This window comes from Zeus faber (genome assembly GCF_960531495.2).
Source record: "Zeus faber genome assembly, chromosome: 2".
NCBI classification, from domain to species: domain Eukaryota; kingdom Metazoa; phylum Chordata; class Actinopteri; order Zeiformes; family Zeidae; genus Zeus; species Zeus faber.
The window spans coordinates 3,694,720-3,714,605 of NC_137189.1; the positions used below are offsets into that span (position 1 = coordinate 3,694,720).

Consider the following 19,886-nt stretch of genomic DNA (forward strand, 5'->3'; position numbering starts at 1 on the left):
CAATGGGGCGTTATGTAAACACTGCCGGTCGGGAGGCGTGCGGTACCGACGCGGCCCCCACAACGAATTAGAGCCGCAACGGGGGAAGGTCCGTGCCGCGAGAGGAGCATCGAACCCATGCCCGCCCCTCGGTCCGCAGCACCAACGGAGCTCCGCGGCGGAACTGGGTTCGCATCCCGCGTTCCTGCGTCTGGAGTCGCGCTCCGTGGGACACTGGTCCGGTGCTGTTTTCCCGTCGCGCCCGACAAAGGCTCTGGTACTGGAGGACATCGAAGGACGCGCGTTCCCCCTGGGAGCCTCCCACCCCCTGCTGCGCTGCCTCGGACCCGGGTCCTGGCGTGAGGAACCGGGGTCCGGGTGGTTGTGCAGCCAAACCACCAAGAAATAAGACGGATGAGAATTGGGATCAGAGCTGATCTCGCTTCTTGGAATTTCTATAAAGATGGATTCCAAAAAAACGAAAAATCAAATAAAATCGGGGAGAAAAAAATAACAACATTGCGTATTCATCTTTCCACGCGTCCCCTGGATTTTAATTCTGTCCCTAAATGTCACTGATGCGCCTCGGAGCGGAGCAGGAGCGCGTGCGGGAGTGCCAGTACAACCAGATCTGCACGCGCGGCTCGTCCCCCGCCGCGCGGGGCTCGAACCAGCAGCGCGGGCGACCCCGCCGGAAGTGGCGGGTCTTCCCGGGAAGGAACCGGTTCTACTGCGACGGCAGGATCATGATGGCGCGGCAGAGCGGGGTGTTTTACCTCACCCTGGTGCTCATCCTGCTCACCAGCGGGCTGTTCTTCGCCTTCGAGTGAGTACCGGGTCGGGAGCGCCAGGGAATTGGGTGGTTGTTGGTTCCATGAAGCAGGTTGGTTCCATGCCCACTATAGACGGAGCGATGTTAGTTCTATGCTCCAGATACACAGATCCAATCCCTCTATGGAGAGAGGGGGATGTTGTTTCCAATCCCCCTTATAGACAGAAGAGTGTTCATTCTATGCTCCCCAGACACAGATGGCTGTTGGTTCAGTGCTCCCTATCGATAGAAGGTTGATGGTTCCACACCCCCTATAGATGGAAGATGTTTGTTCCATTCCCTCTATAGACAGAAGGTTGATGGTGCTACCTTCCTTGTTGACGGAAGGTTCTTTGTTCTATGCTCCCTATACACAGATTTTTGTTGGCTCCACGCTCCCTATAGACAGATTGTTGTTGGCTCCACGCTCCCTATAGACAGAGGGGTGATGGTTCCATGCTCACTATAGTCAGAATGTAGATGGTTCCATTCCTGCCATAGGCCGTAGGTTATTGGTTCCAGGCTCCTAATAGCTAGAAGGTTGTTGGTTCTAACCCCCCCATAGACAAAGTATGGTTGGTACCATTCCCCCTACAGACAGAAGATTGATTGTTCCATGCTCTGTATAGACAGAGGGTTGTACACACCGTTGTGTTTGGTCTATTTTGCTTTCCTTTTGCAGGTGACACAGACAAACTGTTTGAGTGGCAGGGGATATGACCTACACCCAACCCCACTACTCCCCACTTCACTTGGTCTAGAGATTCTGCATAAGTGAGGAGATATCAGTCATCAATTCCTCATTATTGTGTGCAGGGTTAAAAGTGACCACCAATCAAAAGCCTGGTTAACTTGGCCTTTGATAGCATCCATAATTCACGTCCTTTTTGACAGTTGTAGTTGACTTTTATTCATAAACCCCATTGGAGTTTGAACAGGCCATTTGTATAAAACACACACGGAGCATCTGCAGCGATTAGACCTCAGATTTGGAAGGAGAGAACATCGAAGCAACATGTTCAATCCAGCATTTGGATGGAACATTTAAACCATTTTTGAGTTCAACCATTTTAAGTTCTTCAAATAAGGCCTTCTCTTCCCTTTCACCTTAGCATATCCCCTGCCCCCCATGAGTGTTTAGGGATAGAGAGTCCTGTCAAACTGTCCTTTGGGTGTGGGCAGGTGAAACCCCTTTATACCATATCTGTGATAAAGGGCTACACCAAAAGTTCTGATCATCTGACGCATCTAAAGGTTAAATACATTTCCTTCCTGCATAGACAGACATGCATACATACACACCGTTTCTTGATTGGATATTAAAAGCTATGTAAAGCACAAATACACATTTTGATCAATACCCTTTGGACAAGCCCTCTCAGATCAACTCTCTCCTCTTCCAACCTTGTCATCCAGCTGTAGAGCTTGACCTTAGTCTTGGCTGATGGAGATTATGATAAGGTAATGTAGTGTAATCAAGTGTAATCAAGTCAAGCTCCCACTAAAACGCAAATAAAAGTCCTTAAATAGAGGTAAGTTCTACATATGTTGGAGAACTGACATTTTCCCAATCCAAACAATCATTTCAGCCTTTTGCCATTACTAGAACCACAGCTCACGCCTGAATATGGACAAAGAACCAACACTAAATTGAAGTCCCAGGCAAACAGCTACAGAACGTTAAGTTGGAACTTTATGTGACCGGCTGTTCTTTGCATCTTCTCATTAATTTATGATGGGCTGAAGTGTCCCCAAGCAACCGGGTCCGGAAAACATGAGCTTTTCCTTTCTTGAATCCCACGATGACTCTGCAGCTGCTTTGCGTGACAGCCAGCAAACCTGTTGAATCTCGCTGCGTCTTTCATCATTCATTCATAGATGCCCCCGTTTCCAGCCAGAAGTAAGATTGAACTTCTCATTGTGGGACAGAATGGAAGCGTTCCCACGCCTGGTTATTTGATTTTTGGTTCCAGTAGCTGAAGTAGACTGAAAAAAAGGATCAGATAAAATTAATCCATTATTGAAAACCTCAAGAGCCGAGGAACGACACGGCACAGTTTACCAGCAGGATCTTAAAATAACACTTTAATGCCTCCCTTGGGGTGATAATGTGTGTGTCATAAAGAAAACGCTCTGATCCCTCAAAAACCAAACCAAAACTGCATTTGGTTTGTGATTGAACATTCACAAGTATATTTTATCCTGATTCTACATTCCGCTCCACTCCGCAGTGCATCTTCCCCAAAAACACAGCACCCCAGTGTTGCAGTTTCCAAGGTGACAGTTTCCTCCTTGGCCGGCTGCTTCCGGTGGAACGGCTTCCATCGCTGAGGTATCAGCAGGAGGAGGCCGCCGCCGGTCCGGTTCGGTTCTGCCTGAGGGTTCTTCGCTCAGAGAGGAGCTTGTTCTCACGCCTAATGCTCAGGAACAGTCGTTCGGGAACAGTCTCTCAGGAACAGTCGCTTAGGAACAGTTGTTCGGGATCAGTCGTTCAGGAACAGTCGCTCAGGAGCAGTCGCTCAGGAACAGTCGTTCAGGAACAGTCGTTCAGGAACTGTGGTCCAGGAACAGTTGTTCAGGAACAATCGCTCAGGAACTCGCTTGGGAACAGTCGTTCAGGAACAGTCGTCCAGGAACAGTCGTCCAGGAACAGGTGTTCAGGAACAGTCGTTCAGAAACAGTCGTTAAGGAACGTTCCAACAAACAAGCTTCTGGGAAGAGTTTGGAGAGTTTTATATAAACCGCAACACGCTGGAGACAGACATTCACTGTCACTGAAACAGTGGAAGCACAATCACATTCATGAAGGGAACATGTCCACTGTAGAAATAGGGGGTTGTTGGTTTCATGCCCCCTCCAGGCAGAGGGTTGTTGGTTTCATTCCCCCTCCAGACAGAGGGTTGCTGGCTTCATGCTCCATATAGAGAGAGGGTTATTTGTTCCCTGCTCTCTTTTCACACAGGCTTTAGGGTTACATACTCTATGGAAAGAGGGTTGATGGTTCCATGGACCTTATAGACAGAGGGTGGTTGGATTCATCTGCTTCTTAGACAGGGTTGTTGGGTCCATGTTCTCTATATATTGGGTTGTTGCTTCCATTAGCCCTATAAACAAATGGTTGATGGTTCTACGCTCCTTATAGACAGATCGTTGATGGTACATTGCAACCTATAGACAGAGGGTTGTTGGTTCCATGCACCTCATATTGAGAATGTTGTTGGCTCTACTCTCCATATAAACAGTGGGCTGTTGCTTCCATGCTTCCCAATGACAGACGGTTGTTGGTTTAGTGCTTTGTATAGACAGAAGGTTGTTGGTTCTATGCCCCCAATAGACAGCGCATTGCTGGTTCAAGTTCAGGTTCAAGAGATTATTTGTCACATACATACTGTCATATACATACTGTATATGGTCATACATATCTGCAGTGAAGTGTCATGACACGCGGTGATTACGCACAATAAGCTCTATAAGCTCTAGAAATATTAAAAATACTAAAATGTGCGTCCATGCCCCCTAGAGAGAGAGGGTTGCTGGTCCGATGTTCCCCATGGACAGGTTGATGGTGCCATGCACCCTATAGACAGGTTGATGGGTTTATGCTCCCTGTACACAGAAGGTTGCTGGTTCTACATTCCCTATAGACAGAGGGTTGTTTATTCCCTCTTCTCCACAGCTGAGGGTGTTTGTTTGTCCTGCCTTGCAGCTGTCCTTATCTGGCGTCCAAACTCAGCCCGGCCATTCCAGCGGTGGGGGGCATGCTGTTTTTCTTTGTGATAGGGATGCTGTTCAGGGCCAGCTTCAGTGACCCCGGTGTCCTGCCCCGCGCCACCCCTGACGAGGCAACTGACCTGGAGAGACAGATCGGTAACTATGGAAACACGCAAAAACACATAGACGATGTACAGCTAAAAAAAATGTACGTCCCTTTTTTTCTTATTTTCCTATGAATTCGGTGCTTCGGTGCAGTTTGAGCTGAACTTACCTATTGTTTGTCTGTATACTCAACCCGACTGAAAGAGCCTGGAACTCTTTACATATCAATGTCGATTTAATTTGAATGCAAAACCAACATAAGCAAATTAAACCGTCAGCAGATGCAAATTCTATCTATCCGTTCCAAATGTTTGAATTGCTCGCCAGCGGGTAAGATTCCCAGCAATTTTACAGCATGCAGATCCGAAGAGCCAGTATTACTTTGCCCGTAATTACCAGTTCATTTACCTCGAGGCGATATAATTTCCAAACAGCTGCTTTTCTAAATCACCACCAGAACCCTCCCTAACCTTTCTCTTCAAAACAATACAGATTCAAAGTAGATCTACATGACTAAAGGCAAAGAGGCTCATGGGAAATGTGGGCTTTATGTAAGGAAACACGAACGCTTTTCCATAACCTCCCATAGGGGCTTTAAAGAGGAAAAGTGTGAATGTAAATTGTTACTCAGGAGCTCAGGAGGTAGAGCTGGTCATCTAGTAATCTAAAGGTTGCTGGTTCAATCCCAGGCTCCTCCTGCTAGCATGCTGTAGTGTCCTTGAGCAAGACACTTAACCCCTAATTGCTCCTGATGGCTGCGTCCGTCGGTGTTTGAATAATTGTAAGTCGCTTTGGATAAAAGCATCTGCTAAATGTAATGTAAATGTTAAACCACAAGGAAACAAATAAAAACATAATGAAACCCTGTCATTTGAATATGTAACATGATTATTTTTGGACCTTTTGTCTTTTGGAGAATCTCTGAGGATTTGTATCACACAAAAAGAGTCTTGGCTCCTCTCCTTCTCTGCGGCAGGGACGCTCTTCTTCTATGGCCGGAAACTAAGCTGTCAAACCTCAAAGAGCGGATTTGAAACATAGTGCTCTCGGCAGGATAAATGCTGACTGCCTGCTCATGACAAACACACACAGTAACACATACAGTACTAAAAGGATAGGTTTGCTCTTTTCCAACGCAGGCTTTATTAAAATGGCCTCTGGTCATTTATAACTGCTCATAGCCCACCCTCGCTGAGTGCTTTGATTTTGAGAAACTCACCACTCCGCTGCAGGGTCTCACTGCACTTATATGCAGTCCAACAGGACAGATGTTCACATCTCCATTTAAAAATGGGAAACTCACAATATCGTGACAATGTTTTGAATAAGTTATAGCACATTTCATTGAAAAAAAGTTTTTGCAATTGCTGCAGTACATTCGGAGCATAACGTCGGCTAGACGGCAGATAGGAAGCATCACAACTTATTTTTTCTAGTGTCTTCCGTTAGTGCAGATGTAGCCAAAAGAGCCAGTTTGTGGAAGTGCGAAAGACTCATAAAACACTGAAAAACCGGTATAACATATAAAATCTGTTTAAACTATTATATTGAGGCTTCAACGTTTGCCCAGTTGCCTGGCTTTTAAGTACAGTGAAAAGCTTCAGCAGAGTTGTACGTTTGTCAACAGTAAAGTGTTTGTTGATGTTGTGCCATGAACAGTAATAAATGATGGGAACCAACATTTTAATACGGCCTGGGTTAAAAGAAAGCACACAGACAAACAAGCCTATGATTGTTTCCCGGTGACACCGTTTATTTGTTGATTGATCTGTTCTTATTTACTGATGAGTCTGGTTGATTACTGATGGTACATGTGGTGGGTCAGGTTGCACGACTCAAAACAACTTCTTTATTTCCGCAAACAGTAATTGCCCCACGGTGAGCGAAAAATATCCGAACTGAAAATCAAACTGTGTCACCCCTTTGAGAACTTGACGCCGACACCCCTCAGGGATCCTTGAGGAATAGCCATTTTGGTCCTTTTTTTAGTCTATTTTGTTCAGGCTTCTTTTTGATGTACTTCCTGGCTTGGGGTTGTAGTTATTAATAAATATTGCTGGATCACACATTGCTCAACTCGAGGGAAGCCTTTTAACCACGTGTTTCCTCTGGTTCAGACACAGCTAACTGCCCCAGTGGTCCAGGCTACAGAACCCCACCCAGGACCAGGGAGGTTCTGATCAACGGCCAGACGGTCAAGCTCAAATATTGCTTCACCTGCAAGATCTTCAGGCCGCCCCGTGTCTCGCACTGCAGCCTCTGTGACAACTGTGTAGGTGGGTAAAAAAAAACCACAAAGAATAAAACCCCAGGGAAGGGCTTCACCAGCCATGGAACCCCCAACCCTTGGTTGTATTCTACTGAACCCTCTCTCTCCCCCCTCTCTCTCGCCTTCTCCAGAGCGTTTCGATCACCACTGTCCCTGGGTGGGGAACTGTGTGGGACGGAGGAACTATCGCTTCTTCTATCTGTTCATCCTCTCGCTCTCTTTCCTCACACTCTTCATCTTCGCCTTCGTCATCACCCACGTCATCCTCAGTGAGTAACGCCAAACCGGAACAGGGTCACAGTGCTTCCTGTACATTCCACACTCCTGTTCCTTAAACCCCCCCGTTTCTGACACCTCTGCCGACGTTAAAAAGAAGAAAATAAAACACCGGTTTTATCACGGATGGAATCTGTTTTTCTGATGAAATTCTGTGCTCAGGTGGTTGCCAGTGCTCAGGTGGTTGCCAGGTTGGACACCTTGTGTCGGTCGTTGGTTGTCAAGACCGACAAAACTGGTTGCCGAATTTTAATGTGCAAGTGATAATGATCAATGCACCGGCTAAACTCCTTTTCCTTCGTGTTACTTTCTAAACATGCCATGCATACCTCCTTCATATATGAAAAATGGTTCATAATATGAAAAATGGTTGACAACGGGGCAACCAGACCACACATCATGGTTGACAATGACCCAAATCTGGTTGCCCGGGGCAACTGGGCACAAGCTCTGGACTTTATAAGTTAAATTAAACTGGGATATTTTGTTTTTATAGAGAAAACAAAATACTAGCTGACATTTCCATGTGTTATTAACTGGCTTTAGAGAATGGGAAGCTTTTGTCTCTTAATATCCCACAGATTGTGGGACACACAAACACACACACAGACACACACACACACACCTCAATACACTAAATAGAGGACTGGAAAACCCCACTCATGAGGTTTTAATTACATATAAAAAGGAATAATAATAACAAAAAACATTATTTGCCTATTAATGATACACATATTTTCAAGTTCAACAGTCTCAAAATGGAGCGAAACTGGAAAAAAAAAGGCCTGGATAAAACAGATTGGAGAAGGTGAAGCTGCTCCACAGTCCTTCAGGGATTAAACTGATTTGTGCCGGGGAAACAGCTCCAGTTTCCTGGAACGTTAGAGTGTAATTAAGCGAATTAGAGCTTCCATGTCTGCAGACTGTTTGTTTCTGTTGACTCCTCAGTAGACCCTGTCAGCCAGATGATTTTAGCCCTGTGACTCTGCGGTGTTGGACCCAGTCAGCAGTTTTCTCCGGAGAGATTTGCAGCGGGCGGTGGGCGTGCACGCACCGACCTGGAGCGCACAGACCCAGCCTCCGCATTCCAATACACATGGAGGGCGCCCAAGCCCTCTGGTCACTGCCGGTGACGCGCTCCAGTCTGGAAAGGTTGACAAGGGGTTTATTGCACACCTGTGCAAGATGCTGCAGAGGAGGAGAGCAGTGACGGTTGCAAAGACGCAACGTTTACATCTACACCTGCCATTTTATTTTATCTGAATTATAGTAAAGTTGAAACCTTTAAATTTTTTTGATCATAGGCATTGTCTTCAGTGGTAATCAGAATTATTTTTGCATGTACGAGGAATATGTCATGGTGATTATTGGTGCGTATGTACAGGCAATTAGCATTTAAAAGAAGCTTGACAGTCTGAGAAAAAAAATATTAACAATAATAATAATAATAACAATAAAACTAATTATAACAATAATAACAACAATAATAATAATAATAATAACAACAATAATAATAATAATAATAACAACAATAATAATTAAAATAATAATAACAATAATAACACCAGCCACAGAAAATCTTTCAACCATCTTGTGTGAATCCTCGACCCTTCTTTCTCTCCCCTCCTTTCTCCATTTTTTGTACATTTATATATTATATATATATATTTTAGCTATTTCTCTATGCAATTGAATGGAAGTGATCCTCCAAAAATGGCGACCGGAGTCCATAGTGACCCGTAGCAACCGTCACACTTCACATTCCCTCTAGACAGATTTTTTTTCACCAGTTGCTGAGGAATGCGTTTAAGTTCCAATTCTAGGGTCCATTTACTGATTTAAAAGATCTAGTCTTTTCTGTCCCCTTGCCTCTGAGGGGACGGGCTATTTAATGCCTAATTGTTGGCGTGTAAGCGAGTGGGGAATATATCCACACTGAGGTGACTTCTCATCAGTCTTGTGACAGCAGCGACGAACAGAGGATCAAGGAAATGCTGATCAAGGACATAATGAATCTAAAGTTGAAGGAGCAATGGACAACTTTTGCTTGGCTGTCACAAAGACAGTCAGATCACATTACGATGGCTCAGATCTAAATTGTCACAATTTTAGTTTAATTTTATTTATTTTAGTTGCGCAATCATAGACATATATACATAGACACCACATTGACTGCGTTGGCTCATTACTGCAATACGTCAACGTTGGCGTCATATTGGAACGTGGAAGACCGGCTTGTAAACAAATACATTTAAACGAGGGAGCTGCAGTTTCTCTGGATAACATAACTGCACCATAATGTTTACATTTCTGAGTCAATTTCAATAAGTCATTTTTACATTTAAGAGTTTATGATCTACCTGGAATAGATTTCTCCACTGTCTCCCATTTCCTCTAATGGTTGCACATTGGTTGGCACACTTCCTGTGATGCACTGCCGTAAATTCCAAATTTTCCCAGAAGTTCGTATCCGGTGGCAGTCTGTATACATAGTGATAGAGGCTTATAGGGAACCAATCTAAACGTTGATGGTGTCATTATTCTACAGCCATTAAACTGTGCAATCAACATTAACTTCATAATGATAAATAAAAGCAAAAAAGTTGTCTGTTGCTCCTTTAAATACAGCTGCATTTTACAGGTTTAGACTTCGGTTAAATAGAACAGCACCTTCCTCCTCCTCTTTCTCCTCTTCCTCCTCCTCTGCTTACTCTAAGACCTGCCCCTTCCCTGATTGACAGCCTATCAGAAAAGCTGCTGACTCTCCTCGATGATAGCACTGCTTCTCTTCCAGCATCAGTCAGTCAAACATCAATCACTCAATCGATAAAAAAATACAACCAGGACGTCCCAGGAATGCAGTCAAGCCTATTACACTGTGTTTTGTTTTCCCTGTGTGTGTAAAGCTGCCATATTTGGGGGATCACTCCCATTGACTGGGAACCTCGGTCGGCATGTTTGAGTTAAACGACGGCTTGGAAGTCTTGTTAGGGGAACAGCTGCCACAGAAAATCTTGCAACCATCTTGTGTGACACCTCAACCCTTCTTTCTCTACCCTCCTTTCTCAGTTTTTTGCACATTTGGTATATTTTAGCTGTTTCTCTATGCAACTGAATGGAAGTGATCCTCCAAAAATGACAACCGGAGTCGTTCTCTCTACGTCGTCCTCAGACGAGCCTTTCATGGGCGTCTCCAGTCATCCCTGTTCTCCATACATCTGGCCAGCTCCTTTGTGGTTTCCGCACCAGCATCTTTCCTTAGCACATCCACATAGGTAGATGCGTGACGTCCTCTTGATCGATGACCGTGTGTTGGTTCCCACAGTACAAGCTTTTTGGCCGGTAGTTCTCGGTGGTGGTGGCAATGGCCTGCTAGTCTCATACTCCTTACTGCTATCTTCTCTGATACACTGGTTAGTGCCCCATACAGACGTTGGTTGGTAATGTGTTCGTCCTGGTTCATGTTCAGTACCACACGTAACATTCTCGTATAGCACCCATCCAGGGACTTCTGTAGGGCCTTTGTTAGTGTCCAGCACTCGTAGCTGTATAGGAAAACGGACTCCACGGTCGCAGAGAAGAAACTGATTTTGATGTGAGGGGAGGTTGGATTTCCACACACTGGTCATGCCATTAAGTGCTCTCCAGGCAAGTGCTTTCCTCACATTAAGGTCCTTTTCCATGGAGCCGACCCACGCACCCAGGTATTTAAAGTCATTGACCTCTTTTAGCACTGAGCCTTCTGTTGTTATTAGGGGTGGGTGTTCCTGGGGGAAGTTGTAGGTCATGACCTCGGTTCTTAGAGACCCATAGCAACCGTCAAACTTCACATTCCCCTAGAGAACGGCACCTTCCTCCTCCTCCAACTCGACTTCCTCACAGCAAGAAGGTCCTGGGTTCGATAGGAGCCTTTCTGTGTGGAGTTTGCATGTTCTCCCCGTGCTCACATGGGGTTTCCTCCACCTAAAGTCAGTAAGGACCCCCCCCCCCAAAAACATGCAGACATCATCGTCTGACCAGCGATGGACACTCATCACCTGGTCCCCGGGCGCGTCCACGTATGCTGCCCACTGCTCCTGGCTGTGCCCCCGGAGGAAGGACAAGCCAGGATGGGTCAAAAGCAGAGGCCTCATTTCACCGGCCACCATCCAAAGCATGTGCATGTGTGTGTGTGTGCGTGCATGTGTTGTAGTGTGGTGTGCTGTGTGACGATTAAAGATTGTTCTTCTTCTGTTCTTCTAAGCCCCGCCCCCTTTCCCTGTTTGACAGCCTATCAGAAAAGCTGCTGACTCTGCTCGGCGATAGCACTGCTGCTCTTCCAGCATCAATCAGTGAACATCAATCAATCAATCAATAAATAGAAAACAACAACCAGGACGTCCCGGTGGTGCAGTCAGGCCTATTACACATTGTTTTGTCCCTGTAGCGTGTGTGTCAGTGTATGCTGTGGTATTATTATAGTCCATTAGTCTTGGTGTGGAGGTCTAAATAGTGAAAAGTGTCTTTTAATGGTTTCAGTTTCTTCAGACGTGACATATCTGGTACCGAGCGTCGCCATCAGTCCTCCCTAATCAGCCTCATTGACCCGGTTACTCTAATTCAGTATCAGACCCGACTGTTCCCTTGGTTCCACTCAGTCAGTAACAATTAGCCTCTGGCGAGTGCTGTTTGTCCCACATTCAACCAGTTGGCAGCATCCAAGCTAACGGCGAGCCTGTGTCGCCACATTAAAACACACACACAAACACACACACACACACACACACACACACACACACACACACACACACACACACACACACATACACGCACACACATGCACACACACACACGCAGACAGACACACACATACACACACACAGACGCACACACACAGACACACATACACACACGCACAAACACACACGCACAGATATACACACACACACAGACGCACACACACACACACGCGCACAGAGAGACACACACACATACACACACACACAGACGCATACACACACAAACACACACAGACACACACACAGATACACACACATACAGACACGCACACATGCACACACACACACCCACACACATGCACAGATAGACACACACAGACACACACACACGCACAAACAGACACACACAGACACACACATGCACACCTACACGCGCACACACACACACATACACATTCTGGAGAGTGCAGCGATGCATCTCACTCCTTTGCTTTTGTCACTTTGTTGTCAAATAAAGCCAGATAAACTGAGTTTTAATGGAACACAAAAAAACGATTCTACAAAAAAAAAAAAAAAAGAAAGAAAAACAGTGAGATACCTTTTTGCTCACAATCACACAGAGGTCTGGGGCCTCGCTGGATGATTGTTTTTCTCTGAAACACATTGGCCCCTGCCTAAGCCACTCTGCCAAAGGGAGTGTGTTATTAAAAGGACGAGGTTGTTGTGGCGACGAGGAAGGGATTCAGGGGATAGGGGAGGGCTTGATTTATCTGGAACTTAGACGACACTTTGTGGTTCTCCTCTGGTAGAAAGGCTCGCAGTTTGGATACAGTTTCATGCAAAAATTCGGACTATTCATCTTTCTTTGTTCTCTATGCCAAAATAACTCAATTAAATCACATCACACTGCTCTAAACTGGACTGATACCTAAATGTGTGCCAAAATCTAAATTAGCTAATGAGCTGATCTGTCTTCTGTCTCTGTAGGATCCAGGACAGGAGGATTCCTCAGTGCACTCAAGGACAGTCCAGCCAGATATCTTTCCTGCGTGTGTGTGTGTGTGCGTGTGTGTGTGTGTGTGTGTGTGTGTGTGTGTGTGTGTGCGTGTGTGTGTGTGTGTGTGTGTGTGTGTGTGTGTGTGTGTGTGTGTGTGTGTGTGTGTTTGTGCGTGCATGCTTGTGTCTGTCTGTGTATGTGTGTGTGTCTGTCTATGTGTGTGTTTGTGTGTACACTTGCATGTATGTTTTTTTGGGGTGTCACAATGACAGGTTTCTATAGGATTAAGTTCATTAAATTCAAGAGATTTTTTGTCACATACAGCAACGCAAATAAAGTTATAAATAATGAATTACTCAATATTCACCCTAAGTTTTGTTTGTTTTGCTGTACAAAAATCTTTAATTTAATTTCACATTCTTTGATTTACTGTGCCCTATATATAATGCAAATCTAAAGCATTTTATGACATGCATTTATATTATTATTATTATTATTATTATTATTATTATTATTATTATTATTTTCTCCACATGTTAGGTGGATGAGAAAATGGCACCAATTGCAGAGACAGGGCAGGAAGCAAAATATTGATGGATCCAACCCCCTACACCCCATAATACTGGCAGGATGGTGGTCACAGAGATGGTCACTGCTCCCTACGCACTGGGGTCTCGACTATGACCCTATAGTTTTTGTAAAACCAAAGTATTTCCAGACAAAATCTTTTTTTTTTCTTTTTTTTTGCTGAAGTCTATCTTCATTCACCTCTTCCTGCTGATTGAGCCGAGTTGCGTGACTTACATTCCCTCATGTGATGTCTGTGTTCACGTTGTACTTGTGTCACTGTTGCTAGGAGACTGATCGAAGAATGGAACTAATAATACAAGCTTCAGAAGCATGTTTGCAGTGTATGACGTATATGCACTCACTGAGAACTTTCATGTACACCTACTTATTCATGCAATTATCTAATCAGCCAATCGTGTGACAGCAGCACAATGCATAAAATCATGCAGATACGGGTCAGCAGCTTCAGTTAATTTTCAAATCAACCATCAGAACAGGGAAAAATATGATGTCAGTGTTTTTAGATCGTGGCATGATTGTTGGTGCCAGACGGGGCTGGTTTGAATATTTCTGTAATTGCTGATCTCCCGGGATTTTCACGCACAACAGTCTCTAGAGTTTACTCAGAATGGTGCGAAAAACCCAAAACATCCAGTGAGGGGCAGTTCTACGGATGGAAATGTCTTGTTGATGAGAGAGGTCAACGGAGAATGGCCAGAATGAACAGAAAAACATCTCAATATGCACAACAGCGGAACCACGTCGGGTTCCACTTCTGTCAGCCAAGAACAGGAAGCTGAGGCTGCAGTGGAAACAGGCTCACCAAAACTGGATGGTTGAAGACTGGAAAAACGTAGTCTGGTCTGATGAATCGCCATTTCTGCTGAGCATGCATGACCAGCACCACCAGCATGAATCCATAGACCCAACCTCCCTTGTGTCAGTCCAGGCTGGTGGCGGTGGTGTAATGGTGTGGGGAATTTTTCCTTGGCACATTTTAGGCCCGTTAATACTAATCAGTCATGGTTTGAATGCCACATCCTATTTGAGTTTTGTTGCTGACCATGTGCATCACTTCATGACCACAATTGACCATCTTCTAATACCTACTTCCCTCATGATAATGCACCATGTCACAAAGCAAAAGTCATCTCAAACTGGCTTCATGAACATGACGATGAGATCAATGTTGTTCAGTTTCCTTCCCAGTCACCGGATCTAAATCCAATAGAACACCTTTGGGATGTGATAGAACGGGAGATTTGCAGCATCAATGTGCAGCTGACGAATCTGCAGGAATTGCGTGATGTGATCGATCAATGGCAGTGACTCAATCAGCACTTGGTGGCTCAATATGTCCCAGCATGCACTGCCAAGGTCAAATGGCGTGGACGGGCTCCTGTGTCACTCTGGTGGCCTTTTAGTGGGGGCTTTGTATTGGATGGTGCGTGGATGTGTATGTTTGTGCCTTTTTGAGAGTGTGTGTGTGTGTGTGTGCGTGTGTGTGTGTGTGTGTGTGTGTGTGTGTGTATGTGTGTATGTGTGATGTATGTGTGTCCATGTTAATTGGTGTCTAGCATGTGTTGTGTTTGTGTGTGTGTTGGAACGTGTGTATGTGGTATTGTTATGCAAATCAGAACATGATCGATTACTAAACACCTAGATAGGTAAGATACCAGGAGGGGTCTAATGGAGAGGACTCATTTCCCCCACAGGTATAAATAGAGCACATCAAATAAAAAATAGATTAAGAAATAATATCAACAACAATAATTTAGGAATTGCAACAAAACAGTTTTTAAATGTCTAGTAACTTTAAGCCGTGGAAGTGAAATGTTCTGTTTCTGGAACACGTCGTTTAGTCCATGAATGTCCTGGTGTTTTGGGCTGACCTGTCTGCGGTCCTGTCTGTCTGTCAGTCAGCCGTTCCTGTCTTTCTCCTTAACCGTGGCCGCTACCGTCCTGGAAGTGGTGGTGTGTTTCTTCTCCGTCTGGTCCATCGTGGGGCTGTCGGGCTTCCACACCTACCTCATCAGCTCCAACCAAACCACGAACGAGGATGTGAGTATCCAAACCGTGGGGCACGGGCCGATCTGAGGACGTCAGGGGAGAGCGCCCAGGGTCAGATGGAAAAGGGAACATACTCATTGTATTTTTGGCTTTTTGTACGGTCGCAATTTCACTTTACTTGCACATTATAAATATATATCACAATAATTCCTTATCAATTTATTTTTTTAAGAATCCACCTCGTTGGGTTATTATAATTATGTTATCAAAGAAAAACTCCAGTTTTTTTAATTAATCCAATTTTAACCCTTATATTGTGAGAAACTTAAGATCATATGTTACCATTATAATTCATTTAGACCAGTGATTCACAACCTGGGGTGCCAGACCCCCTTAGGGGGTCGCCAGGGGGGTAGCAGGGGGGTGGTCCCGATGCCTTGGACGATTTGAGGAATATGAATCACACTCAGAATCAGATCAGTTTATTCCACCAGATACATTTAAATATACTAGGAATTTGTTATGGTGAGGTTTTTGGTGCTTTTCACTACAGAGTACTGACAATTGGCATAAAAACAACTGTCCGATAAAATGGAAAATACATATAATATTAAAATAAAGTGACATAAAGTGATGTAAAAATAAATAAATAAATAAAATGGTCAAATAGATACAAATAGCCAGAAATTACAAAAAGTATATATATTACACAGAAGGAGTCTGACATAAAATTTCCTAATAGTCAAATATTTGTCCAAAAACTAGTGTTAAAAACCTTGCTCTTCATAGGATGAAAATAGAACCAATTCAGACAAAAACAACTGATAAATATATGAAAATAATTATGTACTTTCCATGGTGTCTTTTAAATAAGGGTTGGGAACCCCGGGTGTAGACTACAAAGTTGTGCATCGCCATTAATAAATACGCACACAGCTTGAGCGAAGAGGTGTCACACCGTGTTTCCTGTGTCAGAGGAGTTTAGTAACACGTTCTGCTTCTAACCCACACGTCAGCAGAGGAGGAACAGATGCAGGGAGCAGATATGATTTAATGTGGGCGACCAGGCGGCGTGGGAGGACTGCAGACTAAGGTGGAATGACAGAGCGGCGCTGGTGCTGTGTAGACTAAATTAAAACACGCGTAACAAGGTTACACTCCCATCACGTCGAGGGCCTCGCTTTGTTTTGGACAAGTTATTTTTTTTAATCACCAGTTATGCTGCATTACACTAAAATAATTGAGTAAAATGGAAATTTCCCTATCTACAAATAAACTCAAGTCAAAGCATTACTCACAAAATCTACTCACTTAGGTCCCTGTAACACGTCATTCTCTCATTTTGGGGTCGGTGGTTAAATTGGTCCAAAGTTTCTACAAAGTCAACATGCAGGTGTTGCCACAAAGTGGTGTAAAGTGGAAGGCTAGTAGAAGCGTATAGTTGCTGGGCAAAGTTTTGACGTCTGTGACATAATCAGCTTTATACCTCGACTTGAGTACGAGGTATGTTGTTGTGGTTGTGGTTGTTTTGGGGTCATAGCTCTGTATCTTTTTTTTAACTCTCCCTCTCCATCTCTCTCTCTCTCTCTCTCTCTCTCTCTCTCTCCCTCTCCATCTCTCTCTCTCTCTCTCTCTCTCTCTCTCTCTATCCCTCTCTATCGCTCTGAAACTCTCGCACCGGTCCAGATTAAAGGATCCTGGTCCACCAAGAAAGGGAAGGACAACTTTAATCCGTACAGCTACGGAAACATCCTGACAAACTGCTGCGCTGCCCTGTGTGGACCCCTGCCACCCAGGTCAGGACACACAACCTTCCACTCCGTCTCCGTCTCTCTCTCTCTCTCTCTCTCTCTCTCTCTCTCTCTTCATTTATCCCGACCTGTCGCTCTCTCTTGCCAAAGTAAATCTAGGTTCTCACAAAAGGTAAACATGTTCTGATTGGACTCCAGGGTTTGGCTCACACGCTTGCAGTGAAGGTGGATTAATGAATATATGGCAATTTAAGTTTGTTTACTCGCCGTGTAAACAGCTAGAGTCTAACGCTGCGCTCCCTTAAGCGTCAGCATAACCTCAAATCTGAAAAGTCTTGTTTTTGCACTCGCGTTGGCGTGTGACCTCACATTCCCATCAGTGATCTGATGGCAGCGTAGCTTGAGCCGAGCCCGTTTCCAAAATAGAGCGCGCTGGAATCGAGGTTTGATGGAGATGAAGCGATGATGAGGAAATGAGAGGGATGAAGAGGAAATTCAACATATGGAGAACAGAGTTTATCATGGAGTCGTAGACATTCCTCCTCAGAGATCGGCCTCCAGATGGCTGGAGCCCCGGCATTTGACAGATCATTATCAGCTTGGCTCTTCCCTTGTGCTGGGGCTGTGACAGGTGGCTTATATCAGCAAACACACACACACACACACTCACATACAGTCATGAACTTAGCACACACTCAGTCTTTCTGGAGAGGAGAAAACAGAAGAAATATCACTTGTCCCAATAACACACACTCTCTCTCACTCTCACTCTCTCTCTCTCTCTCTCGCTCTCTCTAGTCTGATTGACAGAAGAGGTCGGATCCAGTGCGATGACCCGCAGCCTCCGTCCCACTCCAACGGAACCAGCGTGTACACTCACACTCAGCTGCACAGCCACATGGTACGACCTCCCCAACAACACAAAGATGCACAGCGTACATGTTGACAGTGTCCCTTTTTGTTTCATTCTTTTTGTTCAATTCCCCCTCAAAAACCTTATTGGCATACATTTTGAATCAATCCATGTCAATGCATAGGAAATTACACTAGTTTAAAGTGGCAATGCATTAGATTGTCTGTGCTGGGTGGCTTACGCTACAAGTCCCAGAATCCTGTTCGATTTGGTTTATGGTTTATCAAATTCACCATGGCTTCCTTCCCCTTATTGCGCATGCAGGTCCCCACCACCAACAACAATGGCATATAGAAGAGGACATGCATAAATGCACCAATACATTGAATGGCTGCTTCTTATAAAGTGCCAGCTAAATAACATGTAAAATACAGAAGGTTAAAGGATTTTTATACAAAATAATCTAATTGATTACCACTTAAAAGAAAAGAAAAGTGATAAAACAAATAATACAAAGAATTTTGTGAAAACATACTGAACTCAGTTACCACTGGGCATAACTCTCATTAGACCCCATGTCGCCCCTCTTCCCCCCCCAGTGTGACCAGGATCAGTGCATCCAGAGCACAAAGTTTGTCCTGCAGGCGGCCGCCACTCCTCTGCTCCACAGCAACCCTGTGGTCCTGGCCCCTCAGCCGGGGAATAGCTCGCTGGGGGGCCCCTGTCCCTACCTGGCCCCCAGCGGCCCCCAGCGTCCCCCCCACAGCCTCGGATGTGGGGGGGACGTCCTGACCCTGGGCGACGCCGAGGTGCGCTGCCACCACCATCACTTTGTGAATCCCGACGAGACACCGTCCCCGCCGCCACCAGCACCGTCTTTGCCCTGCCCCGCCCACATGCCCCCCCACCTCCACCCGTCCCAGCTGTATGACCCCGCCAGCCAGGACTCCCTGCATGAGGACTCGGTGCGTGGCCTGGTCAAACTCAGCACCGTCTGACTCCACCCCACGCTGACCCCGCCATGCGCTGCACGCTCCACGAGATAGAACCATCCTCTATCTCCATTTCAACGCCCTGTGGAATTGCTGCGCTCTTGTATGCGGAGCACCAGTCCAGTGTTTACCAAGAATAAGCTACTCCAGTGCCAAACGGCCTCACAGAACAGGACCAAAGCCACACTGAGTGCCCCCCGTTCCCCTCCACCACCTCCCTCATGCTGGTGTGGACACGCTAGCCGTCGTGTCTTGGCCTGGAACTTACACAGTATGCGTGTGAAATCTGCAATAACATTTTGCAGCGTCACCGTGCACCAACCTCGGGGGTTGACGGACCAGGGGGTCACCGTTCAACCAGCTGGACAAACGCAAGTCTGAATCCCTGGACCAGAAGAGCATGACGCCAACACCGCCAGGGTCAGGGGGTTCCACTCCCGCGTGAGCTACAGATAATGTAAAAGAGAACCGGTCATGGCTGTATCATACACCTCGGGAAAAAAAAAAAAGCCACAGCTAAATGGTAAATGTTTCCTCATCTCAGTTCTGAGACATATGAAATACAAACACTGTTTCTCCTGTCCACAGACGTGTGTGTTGTGTGGGACTGCAGGCCTTGTTCATAGTTCTCTCATGTGACCTCAGTCTGGTGATGTTCTATCTTCGGAAAAGTCGTTAGACAAGCAGCGGAGGGCTTCAGAGAATTTCCTGGACACTGACTGGGAGATTGATATTAAGAATTTTAAAAATAAACCTAGTCAGTATCCATGTGCTGAGCTGCATTCAGTACAGATATGATGTCACAACCTTTAGGTGATTATGTGCCGAGTATCAGCTGTTAAAC

General features: G+C 45.3%; 1 protein-coding gene across 1 annotated transcript; it reads left to right on the top strand.

The window, feature by feature from the left end:
• Window positions 1-194: 194 nt before the first annotated feature.
• zdhhc14 (zDHHC palmitoyltransferase 14) lies at window positions 195-19,048 on the top strand (the record flags this gene model as incomplete). The annotated part of the gene is made up of 9 exons (XM_079996768.1): window positions 195-805; window positions 4,497-4,657; window positions 6,724-6,882; window positions 7,007-7,144; window positions 12,857-12,922; window positions 15,406-15,497; window positions 17,133-17,242; window positions 17,996-18,098; window positions 18,650-19,048. Exons 1-9 carry the CDS (start codon window positions 549-551, stop codon window positions 19,046-19,048), a joined length of 1,485 nt encoding a protein of 494 aa, XP_079852894.1. The 5' UTR covers window positions 195-548.
• Window positions 19,049-19,886: the final 838 nt, after the last annotated feature.